Source organism: Arvicanthis niloticus, chromosome 4 (assembly GCF_011762505.2).
Source record: "Arvicanthis niloticus isolate mArvNil1 chromosome 4, mArvNil1.pat.X, whole genome shotgun sequence".
Taxonomy (NCBI): domain Eukaryota; kingdom Metazoa; phylum Chordata; class Mammalia; order Rodentia; family Muridae; genus Arvicanthis; species Arvicanthis niloticus.
The window spans coordinates 127,958,408-127,975,291 of record NC_047661.1 but is presented as its reverse complement, the minus strand read 5'-3'; the positions used below and the strand labels follow the sequence as shown (position 1 = coordinate 127,975,291).

At 35.8% G+C, this 16,884-nt stretch overlaps 2 protein-coding genes across 19 annotated transcripts in view; one reads left to right on the top strand and one right to left on the bottom strand.

Moving 5' to 3' along the window:
- Nexn (nexilin F-actin binding protein) overlaps positions 1–5,892 on the top strand; it is a 28,629-nt gene extending 22,737 nt beyond the window's left edge. For all 5 annotated transcript variants that reach the window (XM_034501117.2, XM_034501116.2, XM_034501119.2 and 2 more), the window contains 4 exons: positions 88–309; positions 4,420–4,605; positions 4,839–5,196; positions 5,282–5,892. In XM_034501117.2, the coding sequence (XP_034357008.1) occupies positions 88–309; positions 4,420–4,605; positions 4,839–5,196; positions 5,282–5,295 (780 nt within the window). In that variant the 3' untranslated portion in view covers positions 5,296–5,892. The remainder of the gene's footprint in view (positions 1–87; positions 310–4,419; positions 4,606–4,838; positions 5,197–5,281) is intronic.
- Positions 5,893–6,141: 249 nt separating this feature from the next.
- Fubp1 (far upstream element binding protein 1) overlaps positions 6,142–16,884 on the bottom strand; it is a 28,082-nt gene continuing 17,339 nt past the window's right edge. For 8 of the 14 annotated variants that reach the window (XM_034499946.2, XM_034499948.2, XM_034499947.2 and 5 more), the window contains 4 exons: positions 15,572–15,646; positions 11,055–11,200; positions 8,484–8,530; positions 6,142–7,585 (listed from right to left, as the gene is read on the bottom strand). In XM_034499946.2, the coding sequence (XP_034355837.1) occupies positions 7,555–7,585; positions 8,484–8,530; positions 11,055–11,200; positions 15,572–15,646 (299 nt within the window). In that variant the 3' untranslated portion in view covers positions 6,142–7,554. Of the gene's footprint in view, positions 9,440–10,312; positions 10,691–11,054; positions 11,201–15,571; positions 15,647–16,884 lie in introns of those variants that run through there. The other 6 variants (XM_034499956.2, XM_034499953.2, XM_034499962.2 and 3 more) reach the window with 4 other exon arrangements.

The window sequence follows — 16,884 nt, the reverse complement described above, 5'->3', positions numbered from 1 at the left end:
CGTTGTACTTCCTCACACAGAGATAAGAGGGGAGCATTTATTGTAATTTGCTGATATTCAACATACAGAAATCTTATTCTTTTGAAGGAAGAAGAAGAAAACGAAAGCTTTGGGTTGAGCAGAGAATACGAAGAATTAATTAAATTAAAAAGGAGTGGCTCAATTCAAGCTAAAAATCTAAAAAGCAAGTTTGAAAAAATTGGACAGTTGTCAGAAAAAGAAGTACAGAAAAAGATAGAAGAAGAGCGGGCAAAAAGGAGAGCAATTGACCTTGAAATTAAAGAGCGAGAAGCAGAAAACTTTCATGAGGTAGGTATATTACTGTTGTGTTTGTTTATAACCTTGATCTTAAAATAAGTTCTAGTATTTACAGTTTGATATATATGTAATAAGCTCATATAGCATTTAAGAATCCAAAAGGATGCAGGGCAGTGGTGGCGCACGCCTTTAATCCCAGCACTTGGGAGGCAGAGGCAGGCAGATTTCTGAGTTCAAGGCCAGCCTGGTCTACAGAGTGAGTTCCAGGACAGCCAGGGCTACACAGAGAAACCCTGTCTCGAAAACAAAACAAAACAATCTAAAAGGATGAGGATGGGGTAATGGATAGGGTACAGAATGAAGAAAAAAATGGAATGGCAACAAATAAAGTGTAGACATAAGTAAATCGGGGTGACAGTTGGTCAGGCAAGTTGTTCTAGGAACACATGAGTGAGCTAGGGCTACGACTGAAACCAATTATGCTGTATGTTCCCTATTGCCATGACGTCCTATTGGACATAGTGTACCTGAAGGTTTATAGGACTAAGGCATTTCATCATGAAGTAACAGGCATAGCTCTCTATCCCTGTCACAGCCTCCTCTAATACTACTGGGCTACCTTTTGGAGAAAACCCTTCCACAGTGCCTTGTGATCCAAGTCAAACAATCGATCCAGCCTTATTTAGCTGGTCCTTTGGTGCTTTGCTCCCTACCCAGTGTGTCTCTATACCATTCCAGACTCCATGTTTTAACCAGGCCTTTGCTTCTGAAATGCTTTCTGCAGGGAAGGTTTTACCTCTTACTGTCCTGTGGAAATACTCAGCTTTTAGGGTCCAAGGTTACCTTCTCATCTGTAAAGCATCCTCACATTAAACAAATTTGCAGTCAGAGGAACAACCCAGACTAAGGGACAATGGGAGCTGACAAAAGTTGAACTAGTTTGAGAGATTAGAAAATAGACTCTCAAGGACTATATAATGGCATGACTCATTGGGTTGTGAAATTGTCGAAGTACATTGTGGCTAATTGTTGAAAGGACTTCACCCTACAGAAACTATAATCACCACAATGGTGTTACACTAAACATTTTAAAGCAGAGAAATACTGTTATAAAGAATTTTCTAATCATGATGGAAGAAATGAAAGACAGGCATAAAGACAGGGCCAAGGGCAAACAGATTAACCCTGAAATCTTGATACTCCTCCTTCCACCTCCTGAGCACTGGGATTATAGGCACATACCACTATGCTTGGCAATACCTTTGTTTTTCCTTTTTTTGAGTGTTTTTCCTGTCTGCACCCTGGCTGTTCTGGAAATCCATCTGTAGAGCAGGCTGGCCTCAAACTCAGAGATCCACCTGCCTCTGCATCCCGAGGTCTGGGAATAAAGGCCTGCACCACCAACCCCGTGTAAGATCTAATTTAACAAAGCTGAGTAAAAAATTTCGTCTAGATGGTTGCTGAGGCCTTTACTATTGTATCATCATTAGGGCAACCAGCTGATTAAGCAGCTTAATCAAGTCTGGTAAAATACTGTAAACAGTTGGGCAAGGCAAACAAAGTCTAACACTAGTTCTGTCTGAGCTTAGTGAGATGTAAGTATGTTTATGTTGTAAACTGATGAGTAACAGCTGAAGTAGTAAAATAATCTAGTGATGACTGAAGTTTTTGCTGGTAATGTTGCACAAAGTTAAAATCGAATCTTTAAACATCATGGAAAGTAAAACAAGCTGGGTATGGTGATTTGTCGCTGTAATCTCAGCACTTGGGAAAGGCAGGATGTTTGAGGACAGTCTGGGCTCTAGGAGACCCTGTCTTAAAACTCCAACACACAGCAGCTCTTTTATTAAAGACAGTCATTGTAAAATTTCTAATAAAATTGGTGATTGATGCGTTGCTTCCGGCTCTTGTGAGATTAGGATGTCAACTGCATACATCTCATCTAGCCACCATGGATTAAGTGTCATTAAGAGCTTTAAAAAACTGTAGGTTAACTGTTAACAATCTCCAAGGATGGACTTTTCCTCCAACCCTTAGAATCTCCTAATCTTCTCCCCTTTGAGAAATACCAATGTTCATATGGAAGTGATGGTGCACTCCTTTATCCAGGTACTTGGGAGGCAGATTTATGATTTTAATGTAAGCCTGGTGTACATGAGTACCAGGACAGGGTAACATAGTGAGATCTTGTTTTCTGGTGGGGATTGGGAATCAAGTATCTTCAAAATTAAAATTCTAGACTTCAAGGTCTAATTCACTGTGTAACCTGATTAAAAAACCCAATGTCCATTCTGGTAGCACTTTTATCACCTATTTGGTTAACCATTACCAGGAACGTAATGTTTGAGTTTTGAGTCTTCTGTATCCCAGGCAGGCATCAACCAGCACCTGAAGCATGATGAAGCATGATGCTAAGAATCACATTTGAGACACTCACTCACTCTACCAAGGAAGCTCTACTCTCAACCTAACTTGGTTTTCTAATGATCTACTGTGTCTCCCTAATAGCCTGGTACCAATATTATCAATGCTCTATGACACTCATTCCATTTATAACTTTTACTTCCCCAATGGCATCAGCTCAGTTTTTTAAAGGTTCTAGAAAAGATGTTTTAACAGTTCACATTCCTTTCAGCTAGGTTTTGCTCAAACCTCTTTGAGACTGGTTTTGAGAGGAAGCTACGCAAGGTAATGAATTTGCAAAGTTTATGCTAAATTCTTGAAGGGAGATTATATATTAGGATTCAGTTATAACATTAGTTAATGTACTGGCTCAACTATTCTCTCACATATTTGGGAAGATTTATGGTAATGAAGCAAACCACTATTAAGCTACTCACTTTCACTTCTGGGATCACACTTAAGGTCTGTACACTCTAATGGCTGAGCTACATCTCCAGCCCCAGAACAGTATTTCTCAAACAAACCACGGCATCATAGGCTGCTAGTCATCACTTGACAGTAAATAGGTAGCACAAAAATACTGCACCCATCATATAGGTATGTACTTATTACCTCATACTCTGGATTTTAAGAAAATATAACTCTCATTTGGGAAACTAAGAAAGCACCAAATTGATCAAAGCATGTATGTAGCCATGACTCACGATTTTCCCATAAAGGTTCTCAATCTACAGTTTATTTTCCAATTTCCATTTAATTGGGGTACTTGTACACACACAGACATCCCTCATGATCCCCATAGTACCATAAGATTTTCTAGAGACCAAGAGTTTATGGCTGTGAATACAGGTTAGTTGGCAGTATATGCCTAGCACTCCTGAAGCCCTGGTTTCAGCCCTTGACACCACATATACTGAATTAGTTTTCTTGCAGAGGACCGAGGTTCTCTGCCACATCCACAGAGCAGCTCACAACCATCTGTAATTCTAGTTTGAGAATTAGTTCTGGTTTCCAGAGACACTGGATACTCACAGACTTTTAATCCTTTTTTTTTTGGGGGGGGGGGGGGGGTTTGTCAACTTTCCTGCTTTTGTTAGATTAGAAAAGCCAGTGCTTTTAACCACTGAGTCATCTTTCTAGCCCGGTTTTGTTAATTTTAAAACCAATTTAACCTGTCTGTCTATACCACTGTATCAAAGATTAGTAATTTATCACTCAATTGGCCTTTTCCTAGATACCTTTTGATAGGTGATCCTGCCTTTTTACTTTCTTGGCTTCCAAAACTCAGCCTTAAATAGATGACTTACCTTCATCACAAGTTTCTCATAGTCCAGATGTCTCCCCATTTCCTTATGTATTTCTTCCCTGGCACCTGACCGTAATTTGTGCATTTCTAAAATTTCCAGAAGCAACAAGGATAATTCATTCCTTATGTAGTAGTGGGAAGCTGTCACTATGTACAATATTCTGTGGTTATGTATGTACATGAAAAAGTAAAAGAACCTTAATATTAGCACTATTAAATAAAATGAAGTCCTGAGCTAAGCATAGCAGGCAAGGAGTCCAATGAAATGCTGGCCTTTAAGATATGACAAATATTATAAATTGTTTTAAAATAATTAACCCATTTTACTGATAACCCCAATAGCTACAGTATCATACAAACCAAACCAAGTATGTTCAATGTTTTGTGCCTATAAATTACTGAGCCCTGAACACAAGTTCTTGCCACACAACTTTTATCCATTCTTTTTAAAGGACGATGATGTTGATGTGAAGCCTGCAAAAAAAAGCGAATCTCCCTTTACTCATAAAGTGAACATGAAAGCCAGATTTGAACAAATGGCGAAGGCAAGAGAAGAAGAAGAACAAAGGAGAATTGAAGAACAAAAGTTACTACGAATGCAGTTTGAACAGAAAGAAATTGATGCGGCACTCCAGAAGGTATGTATAAATGGAGATGGTGTTCTAAACATGTTTGCAAGCAATTAAGAAACATCATAGCCTAGCTAGCTTTCCATCCACTGGAATGGTTTAGGTAGTACACTAGCTCTTTTCTGTGTTAATCAATGAAACCCAGGGCATCAGGCATGCTAGCCAACACTATATCCCAAACTTTACCTTCAAAATTCAACTAAAATAAATGGCAACTTGATAATACACTTATTTTAATACAGAAAAGAGAAGATGAGGAGGAGGAAGAAGGTAGCATTGTTAATGGCTCCACGACTGAAGACGAAGAGCAAACCAGATCAGGCGCTCCATGGTTCAAAAAGCCTTTAAGAAATACCTCAGTTGTAGACAGTGAGCCAGTCAGATTTACTGTGAAAGTCACAGGAGAACCCAAGCCAGAAATTACCTGGTGGTTTGAAGGAGAAATGCTCCAGGATGGAGAAGACTATCAGTACATCGAAAGAGGTGAAACTTACTGCCTGTATTTACCAGAAACGTTCCCACAAGATGGAGGCGAATATATGTGTAAAGCAGTCAACAATAAAGGCTCAGCAGCGAGTACCTGTATTCTTACCATTGAAAGTAAGAACTAACTGGCTTTTGATCCTTTGTTTTATTAGAAAATAAATAGGGAAAAAATATCACTCTCTTTCTTCTTCTTTTTTAGTGGATGACTACTAGGCTTCCTTCTTTACTTGGAACTCACTCTCTCTCCAACTCTCTTGATACATCTCTCTGGAGGGGCCAAAAAGGAGACCAGAAGTGCCACTGTACTGACTTAATCTTTCCCCAAATCTTCAAAATAAGAACGCATCTAAAGACCACCATTTCCAATGCATATCAGGTTTATTACCATGCTGTGCCAAGTCAAAATGTAGCTGACAGAAAAGGGAAATAAATGCACCCATTCTGTCAGAACCTAAAACAAAAGCTTCGTATTTTCCATATTTATAGCAATTAATACTTAAAGTATATAGTCTGCATGAAAAAACTGATTTTTTACATTTAAATTAGCCATTGACAATGAAAGTGGAATGGTCAGATTTAGAAAAAAGTGAATTCATTCTGATTTAAATTCCTAGCTTTAAAAATAAGTTTGTAAATGTCAAGTATAGTGTCGCAAAGCCTTAATCTCAGCACATGGGAGGTAGGTGGATCTCTGAGTTCAAGGTCAGCCTGGTCTACATAACTTCCAGGATAGCCAGAACTACATAGTGAGACCATGTTACCCTGGTTCCTAACAACACAGTCTGTAAATAAAAGTCTATTATGTTCTAATATTGGGTGGTTTTATATTTAATTTTCTGGAAAACATGTTGTGAAACCATAATAAAGTTACCTGTGCATTAAAAGGTTTTTTTCTTTATTTAAAAAATCTGTGTAATTAATTTACTTGCCCTTACCATTAAAAAGGCAAAATCAAAACCATTACTTTTCTCACAGTAAATCTTTAATGACAGGAATAAAGCCGAAAAAAATCTTACTCAGTATACATATCAAAGACACAAAAAGACAAAAAAGCACTCATAATAGTAATCACTGTACATTTATTTTTTAATTAAAGAAAACAAAGAATACAAAATTACAACAATCATGTGCCCTTTTACATACAATGTCATTAAAGCAAAACTCTAAACCAGTTTGTAAAGTATTCAATTTACCTCAAGTCCAAGCTGCATCTCCCTAAGACACTGTTCCCATCACAGTAGCCATTTTAAGCCAATCTTCTTTTAACACACGGGTAGTTTCTGTAGAGAACACTTTTCTCAGGACGAAAATGCATCGAGCATGCATAAGAAAATATATATATACTCGCAAATACATTAGAGTTTCTTTAGGGTATCACTGAAGAAAATAAAACCCAGGGATTTATTTGCTTTTTTAAAGCACCAATTAAAAAAATCCCTCAATTAAACTTGTAGTAAAAGTTGACTGACTGATTAAACAAAAAAGCAGAGTTATTTTCAGTCAAATTATTTTTAAGTATTATGAAAATGCATTTTAAGCCAGGCAGAGTTTGCAGAACTAAAACAAGATTATCTCCAGTGAATTAATTCTACATCAATATTCTATACAAGTAACTATTTTCAGGAAGAACTGGTTGTAATGGCAAAGTATTCAAATGAACAAAAACTTCCCCGAGAGCACTTGCTACTCCTATCTAAACCCACTTTAGTCAATTAAATACCAAGATATTTGTTTAAGAAAACACTTTACAACTAGTATCAGGTCACCAGTTTTAGTATTAAAATGATTCTCTAGTATACGCATTTCTGAAACATCAAAGCAAAAAATTCAAAATATCACTACACTATCATGTATGGCATTAAAATAATCTGTAAACTTTCAATCTAAACCATTCACTTCTCTACCAATCTGCCACATTCATCAATTCATCAATTGGCTCACCTTTTCTACTTTCTATTTAAAGGTTAAGATCCATTCTATGTAAAATGCTTACAGCACCAGTGAAGGCTTATGGTAATAAAAGTTCAAGATAGAAACAACCTCCAATATCTACAAGCATTCATCTACATTTCTAAATGGAAACTACAACTAACCAAAACTTGACAGGCTCTAAAGATCTGCTTGCAACATACTGACCTGACCTATTTCTCTTTCTTACACACACACACACACACACACACACACACACACACACACACACACACACTGTGGTGCAATAACTATATATAACTTAAACAGTTCATGGAACATTTAAGTGAATAGCACTTTAAAATGAAAAGTGATCAAGAGCAGGTACATTACACCCTATACCATATTATGTATGGGAATACAGTTCATATTTCTCAATTATGATTTGCCAATTTTACCTTCTACATTGAGCCCTTCTATGGTCCATGCTCATCGGCTCACCAATGGCATACACTCAAAGGCTTCCTCTTTATGGGTAACTATCTCAGGACCTGATTTTATGAGCTATGATTTGGTGCTTGCAGCATCTTCAGCACTGTGTGTGAAAATGAAGGCAGCATTTTTGAATATTTTTCTTTGTTGTAAAGATAAGCAGGAGTTTTTAATAGGATCAGCACATTTTAGAAAATGAATAAAAACAACTGATATGGTGCTGCTTTAAGATAGTTATTTAACTCAAAATATGCACTAAACATCATTCCTAAGAACACAAACAATTTAAACTGGCAAAAAATAAATGCAGCAGCAGTTATTAAAGTATTATAAATCAGAACTACTGGTTATGCAGATTATGAAAGGTTATTTGTTATACAATTAACATTTCACTGATGCACATGCCCTTTTTTCAAAACTTACTGCCAGTATTCTTTACTCAGTATCCTTGTCAGCAAATACAAGTCATGAAAATACAACTGTCTATGAAACTGAACCAAAATGTTCTTACCGAATTACTATAAAGCAGTAATAATACAGGGGAAAAAATAAGACTATAAAAAGATCATAGATTTGGAGGGCAAAGAAAATTTCCTGTTACTCATACAAACAGGCTGTGAAGGCTGTTGAAATTTCTGACCAAATGAGTTCCTAAGTCTTAACTATTTAATTCTTCTGTTAACATTTCTACAACTCTGGGGAAGAGGGGTGTACAAAATGGTTTGGATGTTTTCAGTTACTGCAGCAATCTACTTATTTTAATGAAAAAAACAAAAACAAAAAATACAACAACAACAACAAAAAAAAAACATTACCCCAAATTGTCAACAGTTGCTGAACAACTTAACAGACTTTCCACTAGAATGGTACCATAAATAACAAAATACATTCGGGGAAGCAGTACCAGATTGCTTTTGAGTAAGTACACAACCACAAAAACCTCACAGGGACAACATTAATGTACTGATATATTTATATATATGTCCTTAGGTTGTGCTTACCTGTTGCTTTTTGCAGCAGAACCTAAGGTGGAAGGTCTGGGAAGGCACTGTGAAGTATAAATAATTGCACTGTTTGCAATTAATAAAGATTTTAAATTTTAAACGAATCAAAATCAACAGCCTCCAATTTGTGAATTATGATACTGAATCCAACTATTTCCTTCAGTTTTATTACTAAATGCACCACAACACTTTTCCTAGGTCATCTAAGCAACAACATCATGCAAAATACTGAAATTGTTCATGTCAATACCCTACACTTAAGATTTTAACAGATAACTCCTTAACTATTACTATAACTTCATACTCAATCTAAACGAGGGTAAGGGAAGTCACTAAGTTACATAAAACAATCAAAAACATTTCAAAACATCCACAATGAGCTGTACTATTTTCTGCCCTATAACCTCAACATTTTTGTCCTCATACAAATGGTGCTCCCCAGAGATGATAGAACATTTATGAAAAAGTGTTAAAGTCCTACAATGCTTAAATTTTGCAAACTGAAAATCACTTCTGTCTTATACATTTCAAATTTTTCGTATCACTATAAAAGATAGGCATATTTTACACTGAAAAACAGCATTTTAGGAGCACTGATAATACTATTTTCAACTTTGTTAATGATCAATTTTCTTTAGCTATTAGCTAAAGCATATCAAAAATACTTACCCATTAAGCTCACTTAAAAAAAAATACAGAACTATGTATTATTCTATGTTAAGAAGCAGTTATGGTTTCCCATGACATCAGCACTGTATTCCAACATAATAGTCACACAAAATATAGCATTTCATTATGTGGAACATCGACAAAAAGATACTGTTGCAGTTCATCAATTTGTCATTCTGATGTACTTACAGTGCAATGCTCCTTGAAGGAACACAATCAAGGATGATACACAGCACAGTCCTCCTCACCCCTACAGAGCTAGTTCTATACTGGCTGGATCAAACCTGCACTTCAACAGACAATGGCAAGACAGACTGTATTTGCATGTAGTCTAATATATTAATATGCAAAGAGCCAACAAATATGCAGAGTAAAACAATGATTTTCAACAAAATATCAGAACTTGAGCATGAATGTTAAAGATTAATAAAATGATTCAAGTACATAAAAAAATTAATTTGATTCAATGACTGGACTTGTGCAATTACAAGACAAAGCTTATCTATACTGCAAAAAGAAAAAAAAGAAAAAAAAAAAAAAAAAAAAAAAAAGCTCGAACGTTTTCATACCCCAAATGTTTCAATGGCAGATGCTATACTTTCGCATTCTATTACTTTTCTATCCTGAATTTAGAAAGAAACACACTATTATATATATATATATACATTGAAAGAGTTGCTTTACATGAAAAAAAAACCAATGTTTTTTTTATAAATTCCTCAAATCACTGTCTGAAAACTGTTCAAAATTAGTTATGCTGAAACAGTCTTGGAGATAAGTGAAGAACAGGAAGGTTAACTGTTGTAGCACAGGTCTGTAGTGCAGCAGTACAGGTCTGAAACAGTGCTCATGTATAAAAGGAAATGTCACTGTTAATGCAATGGAAGTATACTAAAGATCATTGTATACACATGCAGTTTTTTTTAATCAAATAGAAGGAAAAAATGAAGACATCAAGATTACTTGTGCTGAAATAGCCAAATATAACAGAAAAGAACCTCCAATCTACCACTATACTCCAACAGGGGAAAAAACATGCCAGTGTTTAAAAACTAAGTAATTCATGGGGATAGCTTATATATTTGTGTACATGTATCTTAATTATCACTGCTAAGAAATTATGAATCCTTTACCCACATATCCAACTTACCGACACAGGAGGTTTCATATCATTTATTGTAAAGCACAAAACAGGCATTTTAAAAGTGAAAGTATACATTGAAAAAGTACATTATATCACAAAGCATCGACCACATAATAGTTGCAAATACATTTGCTGGAATGTGTACATCTACACTAAAGACTAAAAACAAACCAATTTTCATTTCTACACAGAAATATTAACCTCCTATCAGTAGTGATAGATATTTTTGTACATTTTCAAAATAAAAAAAAGAGGGGGGAAAAAAACACTACTTTAAACCAAAAACAAAATTAAGATCTTCATCAAGTCGTCTGCATCCATATATTTAACAAAGGTTTTTTCCCCCACACAATGAAGCAAATACTGTATTGTCCACTTCTTATTATTGGCCCTGTGCAGAAGAGATACATAAGAGATACACAAAAAGTTAAAGAAAATCCTTTAAATGGAGCTAATTCAGGAGTGAATCCTTTAAGAAAGAAAAACTGGTTAATATAAATGATGGTGGCTTCTTGCATGATTTGCAAATCCCTGGGGGAAGAAAATTTATTTTTAAAATCAAAGGCATTATAAAAATAGCACTCAGATGCCAGAAAGCATTTTTAGGAAAACTGAATCCCCAAACACAACACAGTATCTCGTGTAGTTAGATTTTACCAAGTAAAAAGTAAAACATATTCATTCCCAAATAGACAAACATGCAGAAAACATGGTTGGAGTGAAAAACAAAAACAAAATTAGCCAATGTATTATACCTGAGGTGCTGGAGGATGCTGTGGCATTCCCTGGGGACTTGTCTGGGCATAGTATGCTGCTTGCTGTCTATAGTATTCAGCCCAGGCTGCACTATAATCTGGTTGACCACCTGGTGGGGCCCCAGCAGGAGCAGGAACTGCTTGACCTTCAGGAAAACAGAGGACTTTATTGCTGCAGCTGTAATTACAAATCTCATAGCACTCTTCTCTAGTAAACACAGTATCTGACTTGTAACGCTCCTCGGAAGCCTTAATAATCTTGTGCCTGGGCAGGCAGTGGTGGCTCACACCTTTAATCCCAGTGATTAGGAGGCAGAGGCAGGCGGATTTCTGAGTTTGAGGCCAGCCTGGTCTACAGAGTGAGTTCCAGGACAGCCAGGGCCACACAGAGAAATCCTGTCTCAAAAAACAAAAAAACAAAACAAAACAAAAAATCTTGTGCCTGGCCTTGTGACCTCCCCCCCTCTCCAAACTTTAATACAAAAATGTGCACACTGCAATAATGAAAGGCATAGAGGGTCAATAGTTCTTGTTTTTATCTGGACACAGGGTTTCACTTATGTAGCATAAGCTGGTTCAAAACTTGTAATCCTCTTGGCAACTTCCCCAGTGCTGAGATCATGTATGTATCTCACTGCCCCTTCAGTTACTGTTTACCTTAAATATGCCTTAAACAGGGAAGAGAATAAGGGAAAACTAGTACAATACAAAAAAGAAACAGGAAATACGCTTTCTTCATTTAAATCACAAATTTTAGTCTTTTAGTTAAGCACACTTAATAAAAGTCTAAGTGATCCAGACTCACATACCTTTAAACAAAGGGGAATATTCAGACATAATCTTTGACAAGGAAAGAAGAAATAATTTTTGTTGTTGCTTTTTTTTTTTTTTTTTTAACTGAGAAAGGTTCTCACTATCCAGGCTCCTTGGAGATCTACCTGCTTCTGCCTCCTGAGTGCTAGTACTGAATTCATGTATGTGCCACTACACCCAGCTCACTATTCCTTTATTCATTTGGGTCATATGCTATAGTGCTAGTCTTAAAACTACAGAGAACTACTGAAAGATATTTATGACACACACACAGTGACACAAGACACTGTGTTCATATCACAGTACAGCTTTACTAAAAATAACCTGGCAGCTGAAATAAAGATCCATGAAAGATATAAAATTCAGCTTTCATGAGTAATTTTGTTTTGTTTCTGGGCAGAATGACCATTTTGAGTTATCAAATGATGAATAAAAATCAAATCCTAGAAATATTGAACTGATTTTGTAAACAAGTTAATTGCAAATGACAGTTTCTTAACAGGGACATTACAATAGCTAAGAACAGAGGGTATTATTCAATATATTTAAAACAAATTGGTCTAAAACTTACTTTGTAATGGCCCATGCATAAAATATAAAGTATTTGGCTGAACACATTGGCCACGCTTGTCAACAATGCACATTCCCCCCCGCCCCCCCAACTTTTTATCGTCTTAAAATTTCCAAAGCTTTTACTTCCTCTGGGCTCTAAGGTATTGTATTACTTGCCTTCAGAGTCCATTTTATCAGTCCTCAACACTATAAGGGCTTTAAAAAAATACATTATTTTGTTGTGTATGGAATATGTGTGTTCAGGCACACACACCATGTATGTGTGTGTAGATGTCAGAAATCCGCATTCCTCAATTCCTACCTAGGTCAGCAGTCTTGGACAAGTGTGATTACCCAATGGAGCTGTCTCACTGCCCTATAATAGCTCTTAAAAGCATTCCCCAAAATGGTTTCACTTAATTTTCCTCCAAACAGGAATTACCTTACTCTTCACTCTGACAATTAAGTCTTTAGTCATTACACAAGTTTTATTCTACCTGAAAGTTTTAGCACAATATATTCTTTTCTTCCTCATGACTTAAAATACTTTTTCCTTTTATCTAGAATCTCATATCTAAGAATCTCTGGAGCTTTTGTAGTGTTATCTCAAGAAATTCACGTTTTAGTAGAGGTTTGCTACTGAGGAGATGATGACAGATTTACAGTCCGTTAATAGCCCCCCCCCTCCCAATTTGGTTTTAAGAGGAAAAGCTAGAAGTAGAGTTCTGAATATCAGGAATTCAAAATTTCATTCAAATACATAATAGTTTCAACTGTATAGCCTGAGATATGTGAGACACTTTCAAAAAACCAATCACCCATCAACCAAACAAAACCCAAAACTCACTCAAAAAAAAAAAAAAAAAAAAATCAACAGGGGAGAACTCATAAAAAAACAACAAAACAAAACAAAACAAAACAAAACAAAACCTTAATGTGTCTATGTGCTCAGTTTATAAATAAGAGTACCCGGACAGGAATTACCCCTCAAGGAACCATGAAATCCGGCCAGGCTACTTTGTAAAGTCAGCAAGAAAAGTGACTTTGGAGATAAAAATTCAGGTACCCACACTAGGGACAGTGTATGCTGTCAAGCACTCTACTAACTAAATTAAACTATAGGCCTTCAAGTTTTCTATTCCTCAATTTCTTCTCCTCTCTTCCATTTAAAACACACCAAGACTGAACTTTTGGACATGGATGAGTAAGCATGTTTACATGCATGGAAGGCCAGAGGAAACCATCAAGGGTCTTCCTCTATCCCTCTGTATCTTACTCCTCTCCTTTTACTGAATCTAAAATTGGCTAGAATGTTCCGGCAACTGCTTCCCAACTGTAGTTATCAGGACATGCAACTGTCCATGCTTGGGTTTTTAAGATGGTTAAGTGGGGATTTGAACCCAGGTCATTAAGAACTCTTACCCATCTACCTTTTGAGCTCCTAGATGGAACCTTTTTGCTTTAAGGTCTCTTAATTTGTGATCATCCTAAAGATACCAAGGACAATACTTTCAAAAAAGAATTGCAATTAAATGTTTTACAGGGAAAAATAATTTTTATAACTATCATACAATAAAAAATAATTATTAACTAAATGACCTAAAACAGCGTCTTTCAAGATATATGACAGAGAACTGTTCAATTAGTCGTTTCTTGTTCACAACATTAAGATCTCCCCACATAATTACAGAAAAGTACAAATGAAGAAAACGAGTCTCCAAATAGTTATTTACTTAACAGTTACTTCTGTTCCATGTGTCTGTGTGTATCTGTGCCTGTCTATATAAATGCTTACTGATTGATCGATAGATATGACAATCAAGAACAGGAATTCACAGATTTCTGTGCTGGGAAGTGCTAGAACATTAAAAATTAAAACCTAATTGAGTTAAAGTATCTACTCTCAAAAGCTCCAGTTACTAGACTTTAAAAAAATATAGAATGCAAAATAGCTAGCAAAACTTATTTGAAGTCATTTAAACAAATAGGACATAATTGAGCACAGATGCCAACCTTATTCTGTCCTAATTACCTAATTTGGTTACCAGGTTTCCACCTAATCAACACACAATATACCTGGTGCATTACATAGTAAAAATTAATAATGGAGACAATGCACTTTCACCCAACAAGCTCAATTACTTATAAACAAGTAGCATTACTTCAGCACAGTTGATACATACCTTGACCACCAGCTATCCTAGAATGATTTATACATTTCCATCTATTCTCAAAAATATCCCAGTTAAGAGAAGAAATTATGTAATCATTCTAATTACACGGAATACTATTTTAAGGTTTCAAATTTCTAGGGCCAAGGTTCAACTATTATAACCTGCCTGAGATCAGTGAGGTTAAGAAAAGTTATTAGCCCATCTGTTCATCTCAGGAGTATGTCATCAATCATTTTTCTAAACGGTTGTTCAAATATAGAACCTTTTTAGTCTGAAAGCAGCTTTGTAGAAAGCTGCATCACCAGCAAGAAATACATTTACACAACCACAACTACAGTTATGTTAAGAATTATGTTCAATAGTTGTCAAATAAAATTTTTAAAAGAAGGTCACCCCTTTTCCTTTCCAATGCATACAAATGTTTAGTATTAAAGCAATGCACTTCCTGACACTATGGGCTAATTTCCTACTTATTTTGCAGTAAAATCAGTAATATAACTACTTTTCTGGCCTAAAATTTAATCCCATTCCATTTAGACCACTACACAAAAGTACAGTAATAAAGCCACATATTATTTCCTTCCAAGCTCATGTCAGGTTTGAATGAACTTGCGGAAATAGGGACACTTCTTTGCCATATAAGCACAATTATAAGAATTTCTTGGATTGCCCTTAATATGCCTTAAGCCCCCATTAAATTTTAGAATGTCACCCCTCGTTTCTAACAGTCTCAACTGTCCTGAACCTTGTTTTGTAGACCAGGCTGGCCTCTAACTCAGATCTACCTACTTCCAATTTTCAAGTACTGGGATTAAAGGCATGTTATCACCAGTGCCTAGCTTGTTTAATAGTAACTTCAACATTATAAAAACATATAGATGAGTTATCTAAAGTATTTTGTTACCAGTATCTAACTTGGTAATGTGTATTTACTTCAGTTTAATGACTAAAAGATAGGTGTAAAAGTATAGAACATACCCATTTTCTTGTAGTACTCTTCCCAAGCCTTTGTATAATCAACCTGTCCAGCTGGAGCTGGATTCTGCTGATCTCCTTTTTACAAAACAAAACAACACAAGATGTAACTTTCTGAAGGCTGTTTTGCACTTCTGCTTCCACACCATCAGTACTGTAATTAGCGTTGTCTACCATGGAGCTGCAAGGTTTGGGGATACATGGTGGTGGGTTCAGAAACTGGGATAGTAAATAAATGCATATGAAAGAAACAGACAACATGAAGTTTCTGTCCATTTTAAGTACAAAAGTTTGGTTTTTTTTTTTTTGTTTTTTTTGTTTTGTTTTTTTAAGAAAAACCACAAATAACTTTGAAGCACTAGAGCGGAATTAAATGTTAAATAAAAAAGCAGTATATAGCCATGTGATTTTTAGTAGGCATGTTGTGGTCCTGCATGTTTATAAAGATAGTCTGACCATTTAATTTTGTGTATGAGCATTTTGTCTGTATGTATAATATGTGCACCGCAGGTATCTGGTGCTCTCAAAAGTCAGAAGGCGGCATTGGATCCCCTGGAATCAGTTTCAATGTGAACCACCTTAGGTGCTAGTAATCAAACCTGGGTTTTCTGCAGGAACAAGTACTATTTTTTGCCAGCTCCAAACATACTTTTTAGTTCCAATTTGGACAGGATTATAATTAGTGACATTTAAATAGCAATGAGTATACTTAGACTGGTTTCTAAATTCTATCCTTGGGGAAAAAAGAAAGAAAAAAAAAAGAATGAATCATTGACTGGAGCTCAGAAGACAAAGTATCTTACTGTGTTAGGTACTAAGGAAGCACCTGAAGAATGTCAGAAGGCACCAGAGCCACCTTGAAGATAATCCCAACCACCCAAAATCTAGGACAATATAATGAAAGTAGTTAAAAAAGGGCAATCTATTCCTTGAAGTAAAATAGTAACTAATATACAATGACAGAAACTAATAGTTAACAGCTGTTTTAATAATAGTTTACTAAGGCAAGGTTTATTAATACAGACTAAGGCTGAGGGAGGCAGAAGTTCAATAGTGACATTATTTCAGTAAAATGTACCAGAAAATACTAAATAATTCTTTACATGGTAGTATTATAGTGCAAAACCCAGGCTTGGAGCAGTAAGACCATTTAAATGACCATGGTTTGTAACTCCAAGGCACCTAGGTTGGCAGCTAACAGCTGAGTTATATATACTCTCATTAGAGACATAAAAGAAGACCAAGAAACTGCTCTAGCTTGATGAGACTTCACAGACCAAATGAAATCACTGGGTCAGTTGGTGAATCTCAACAAG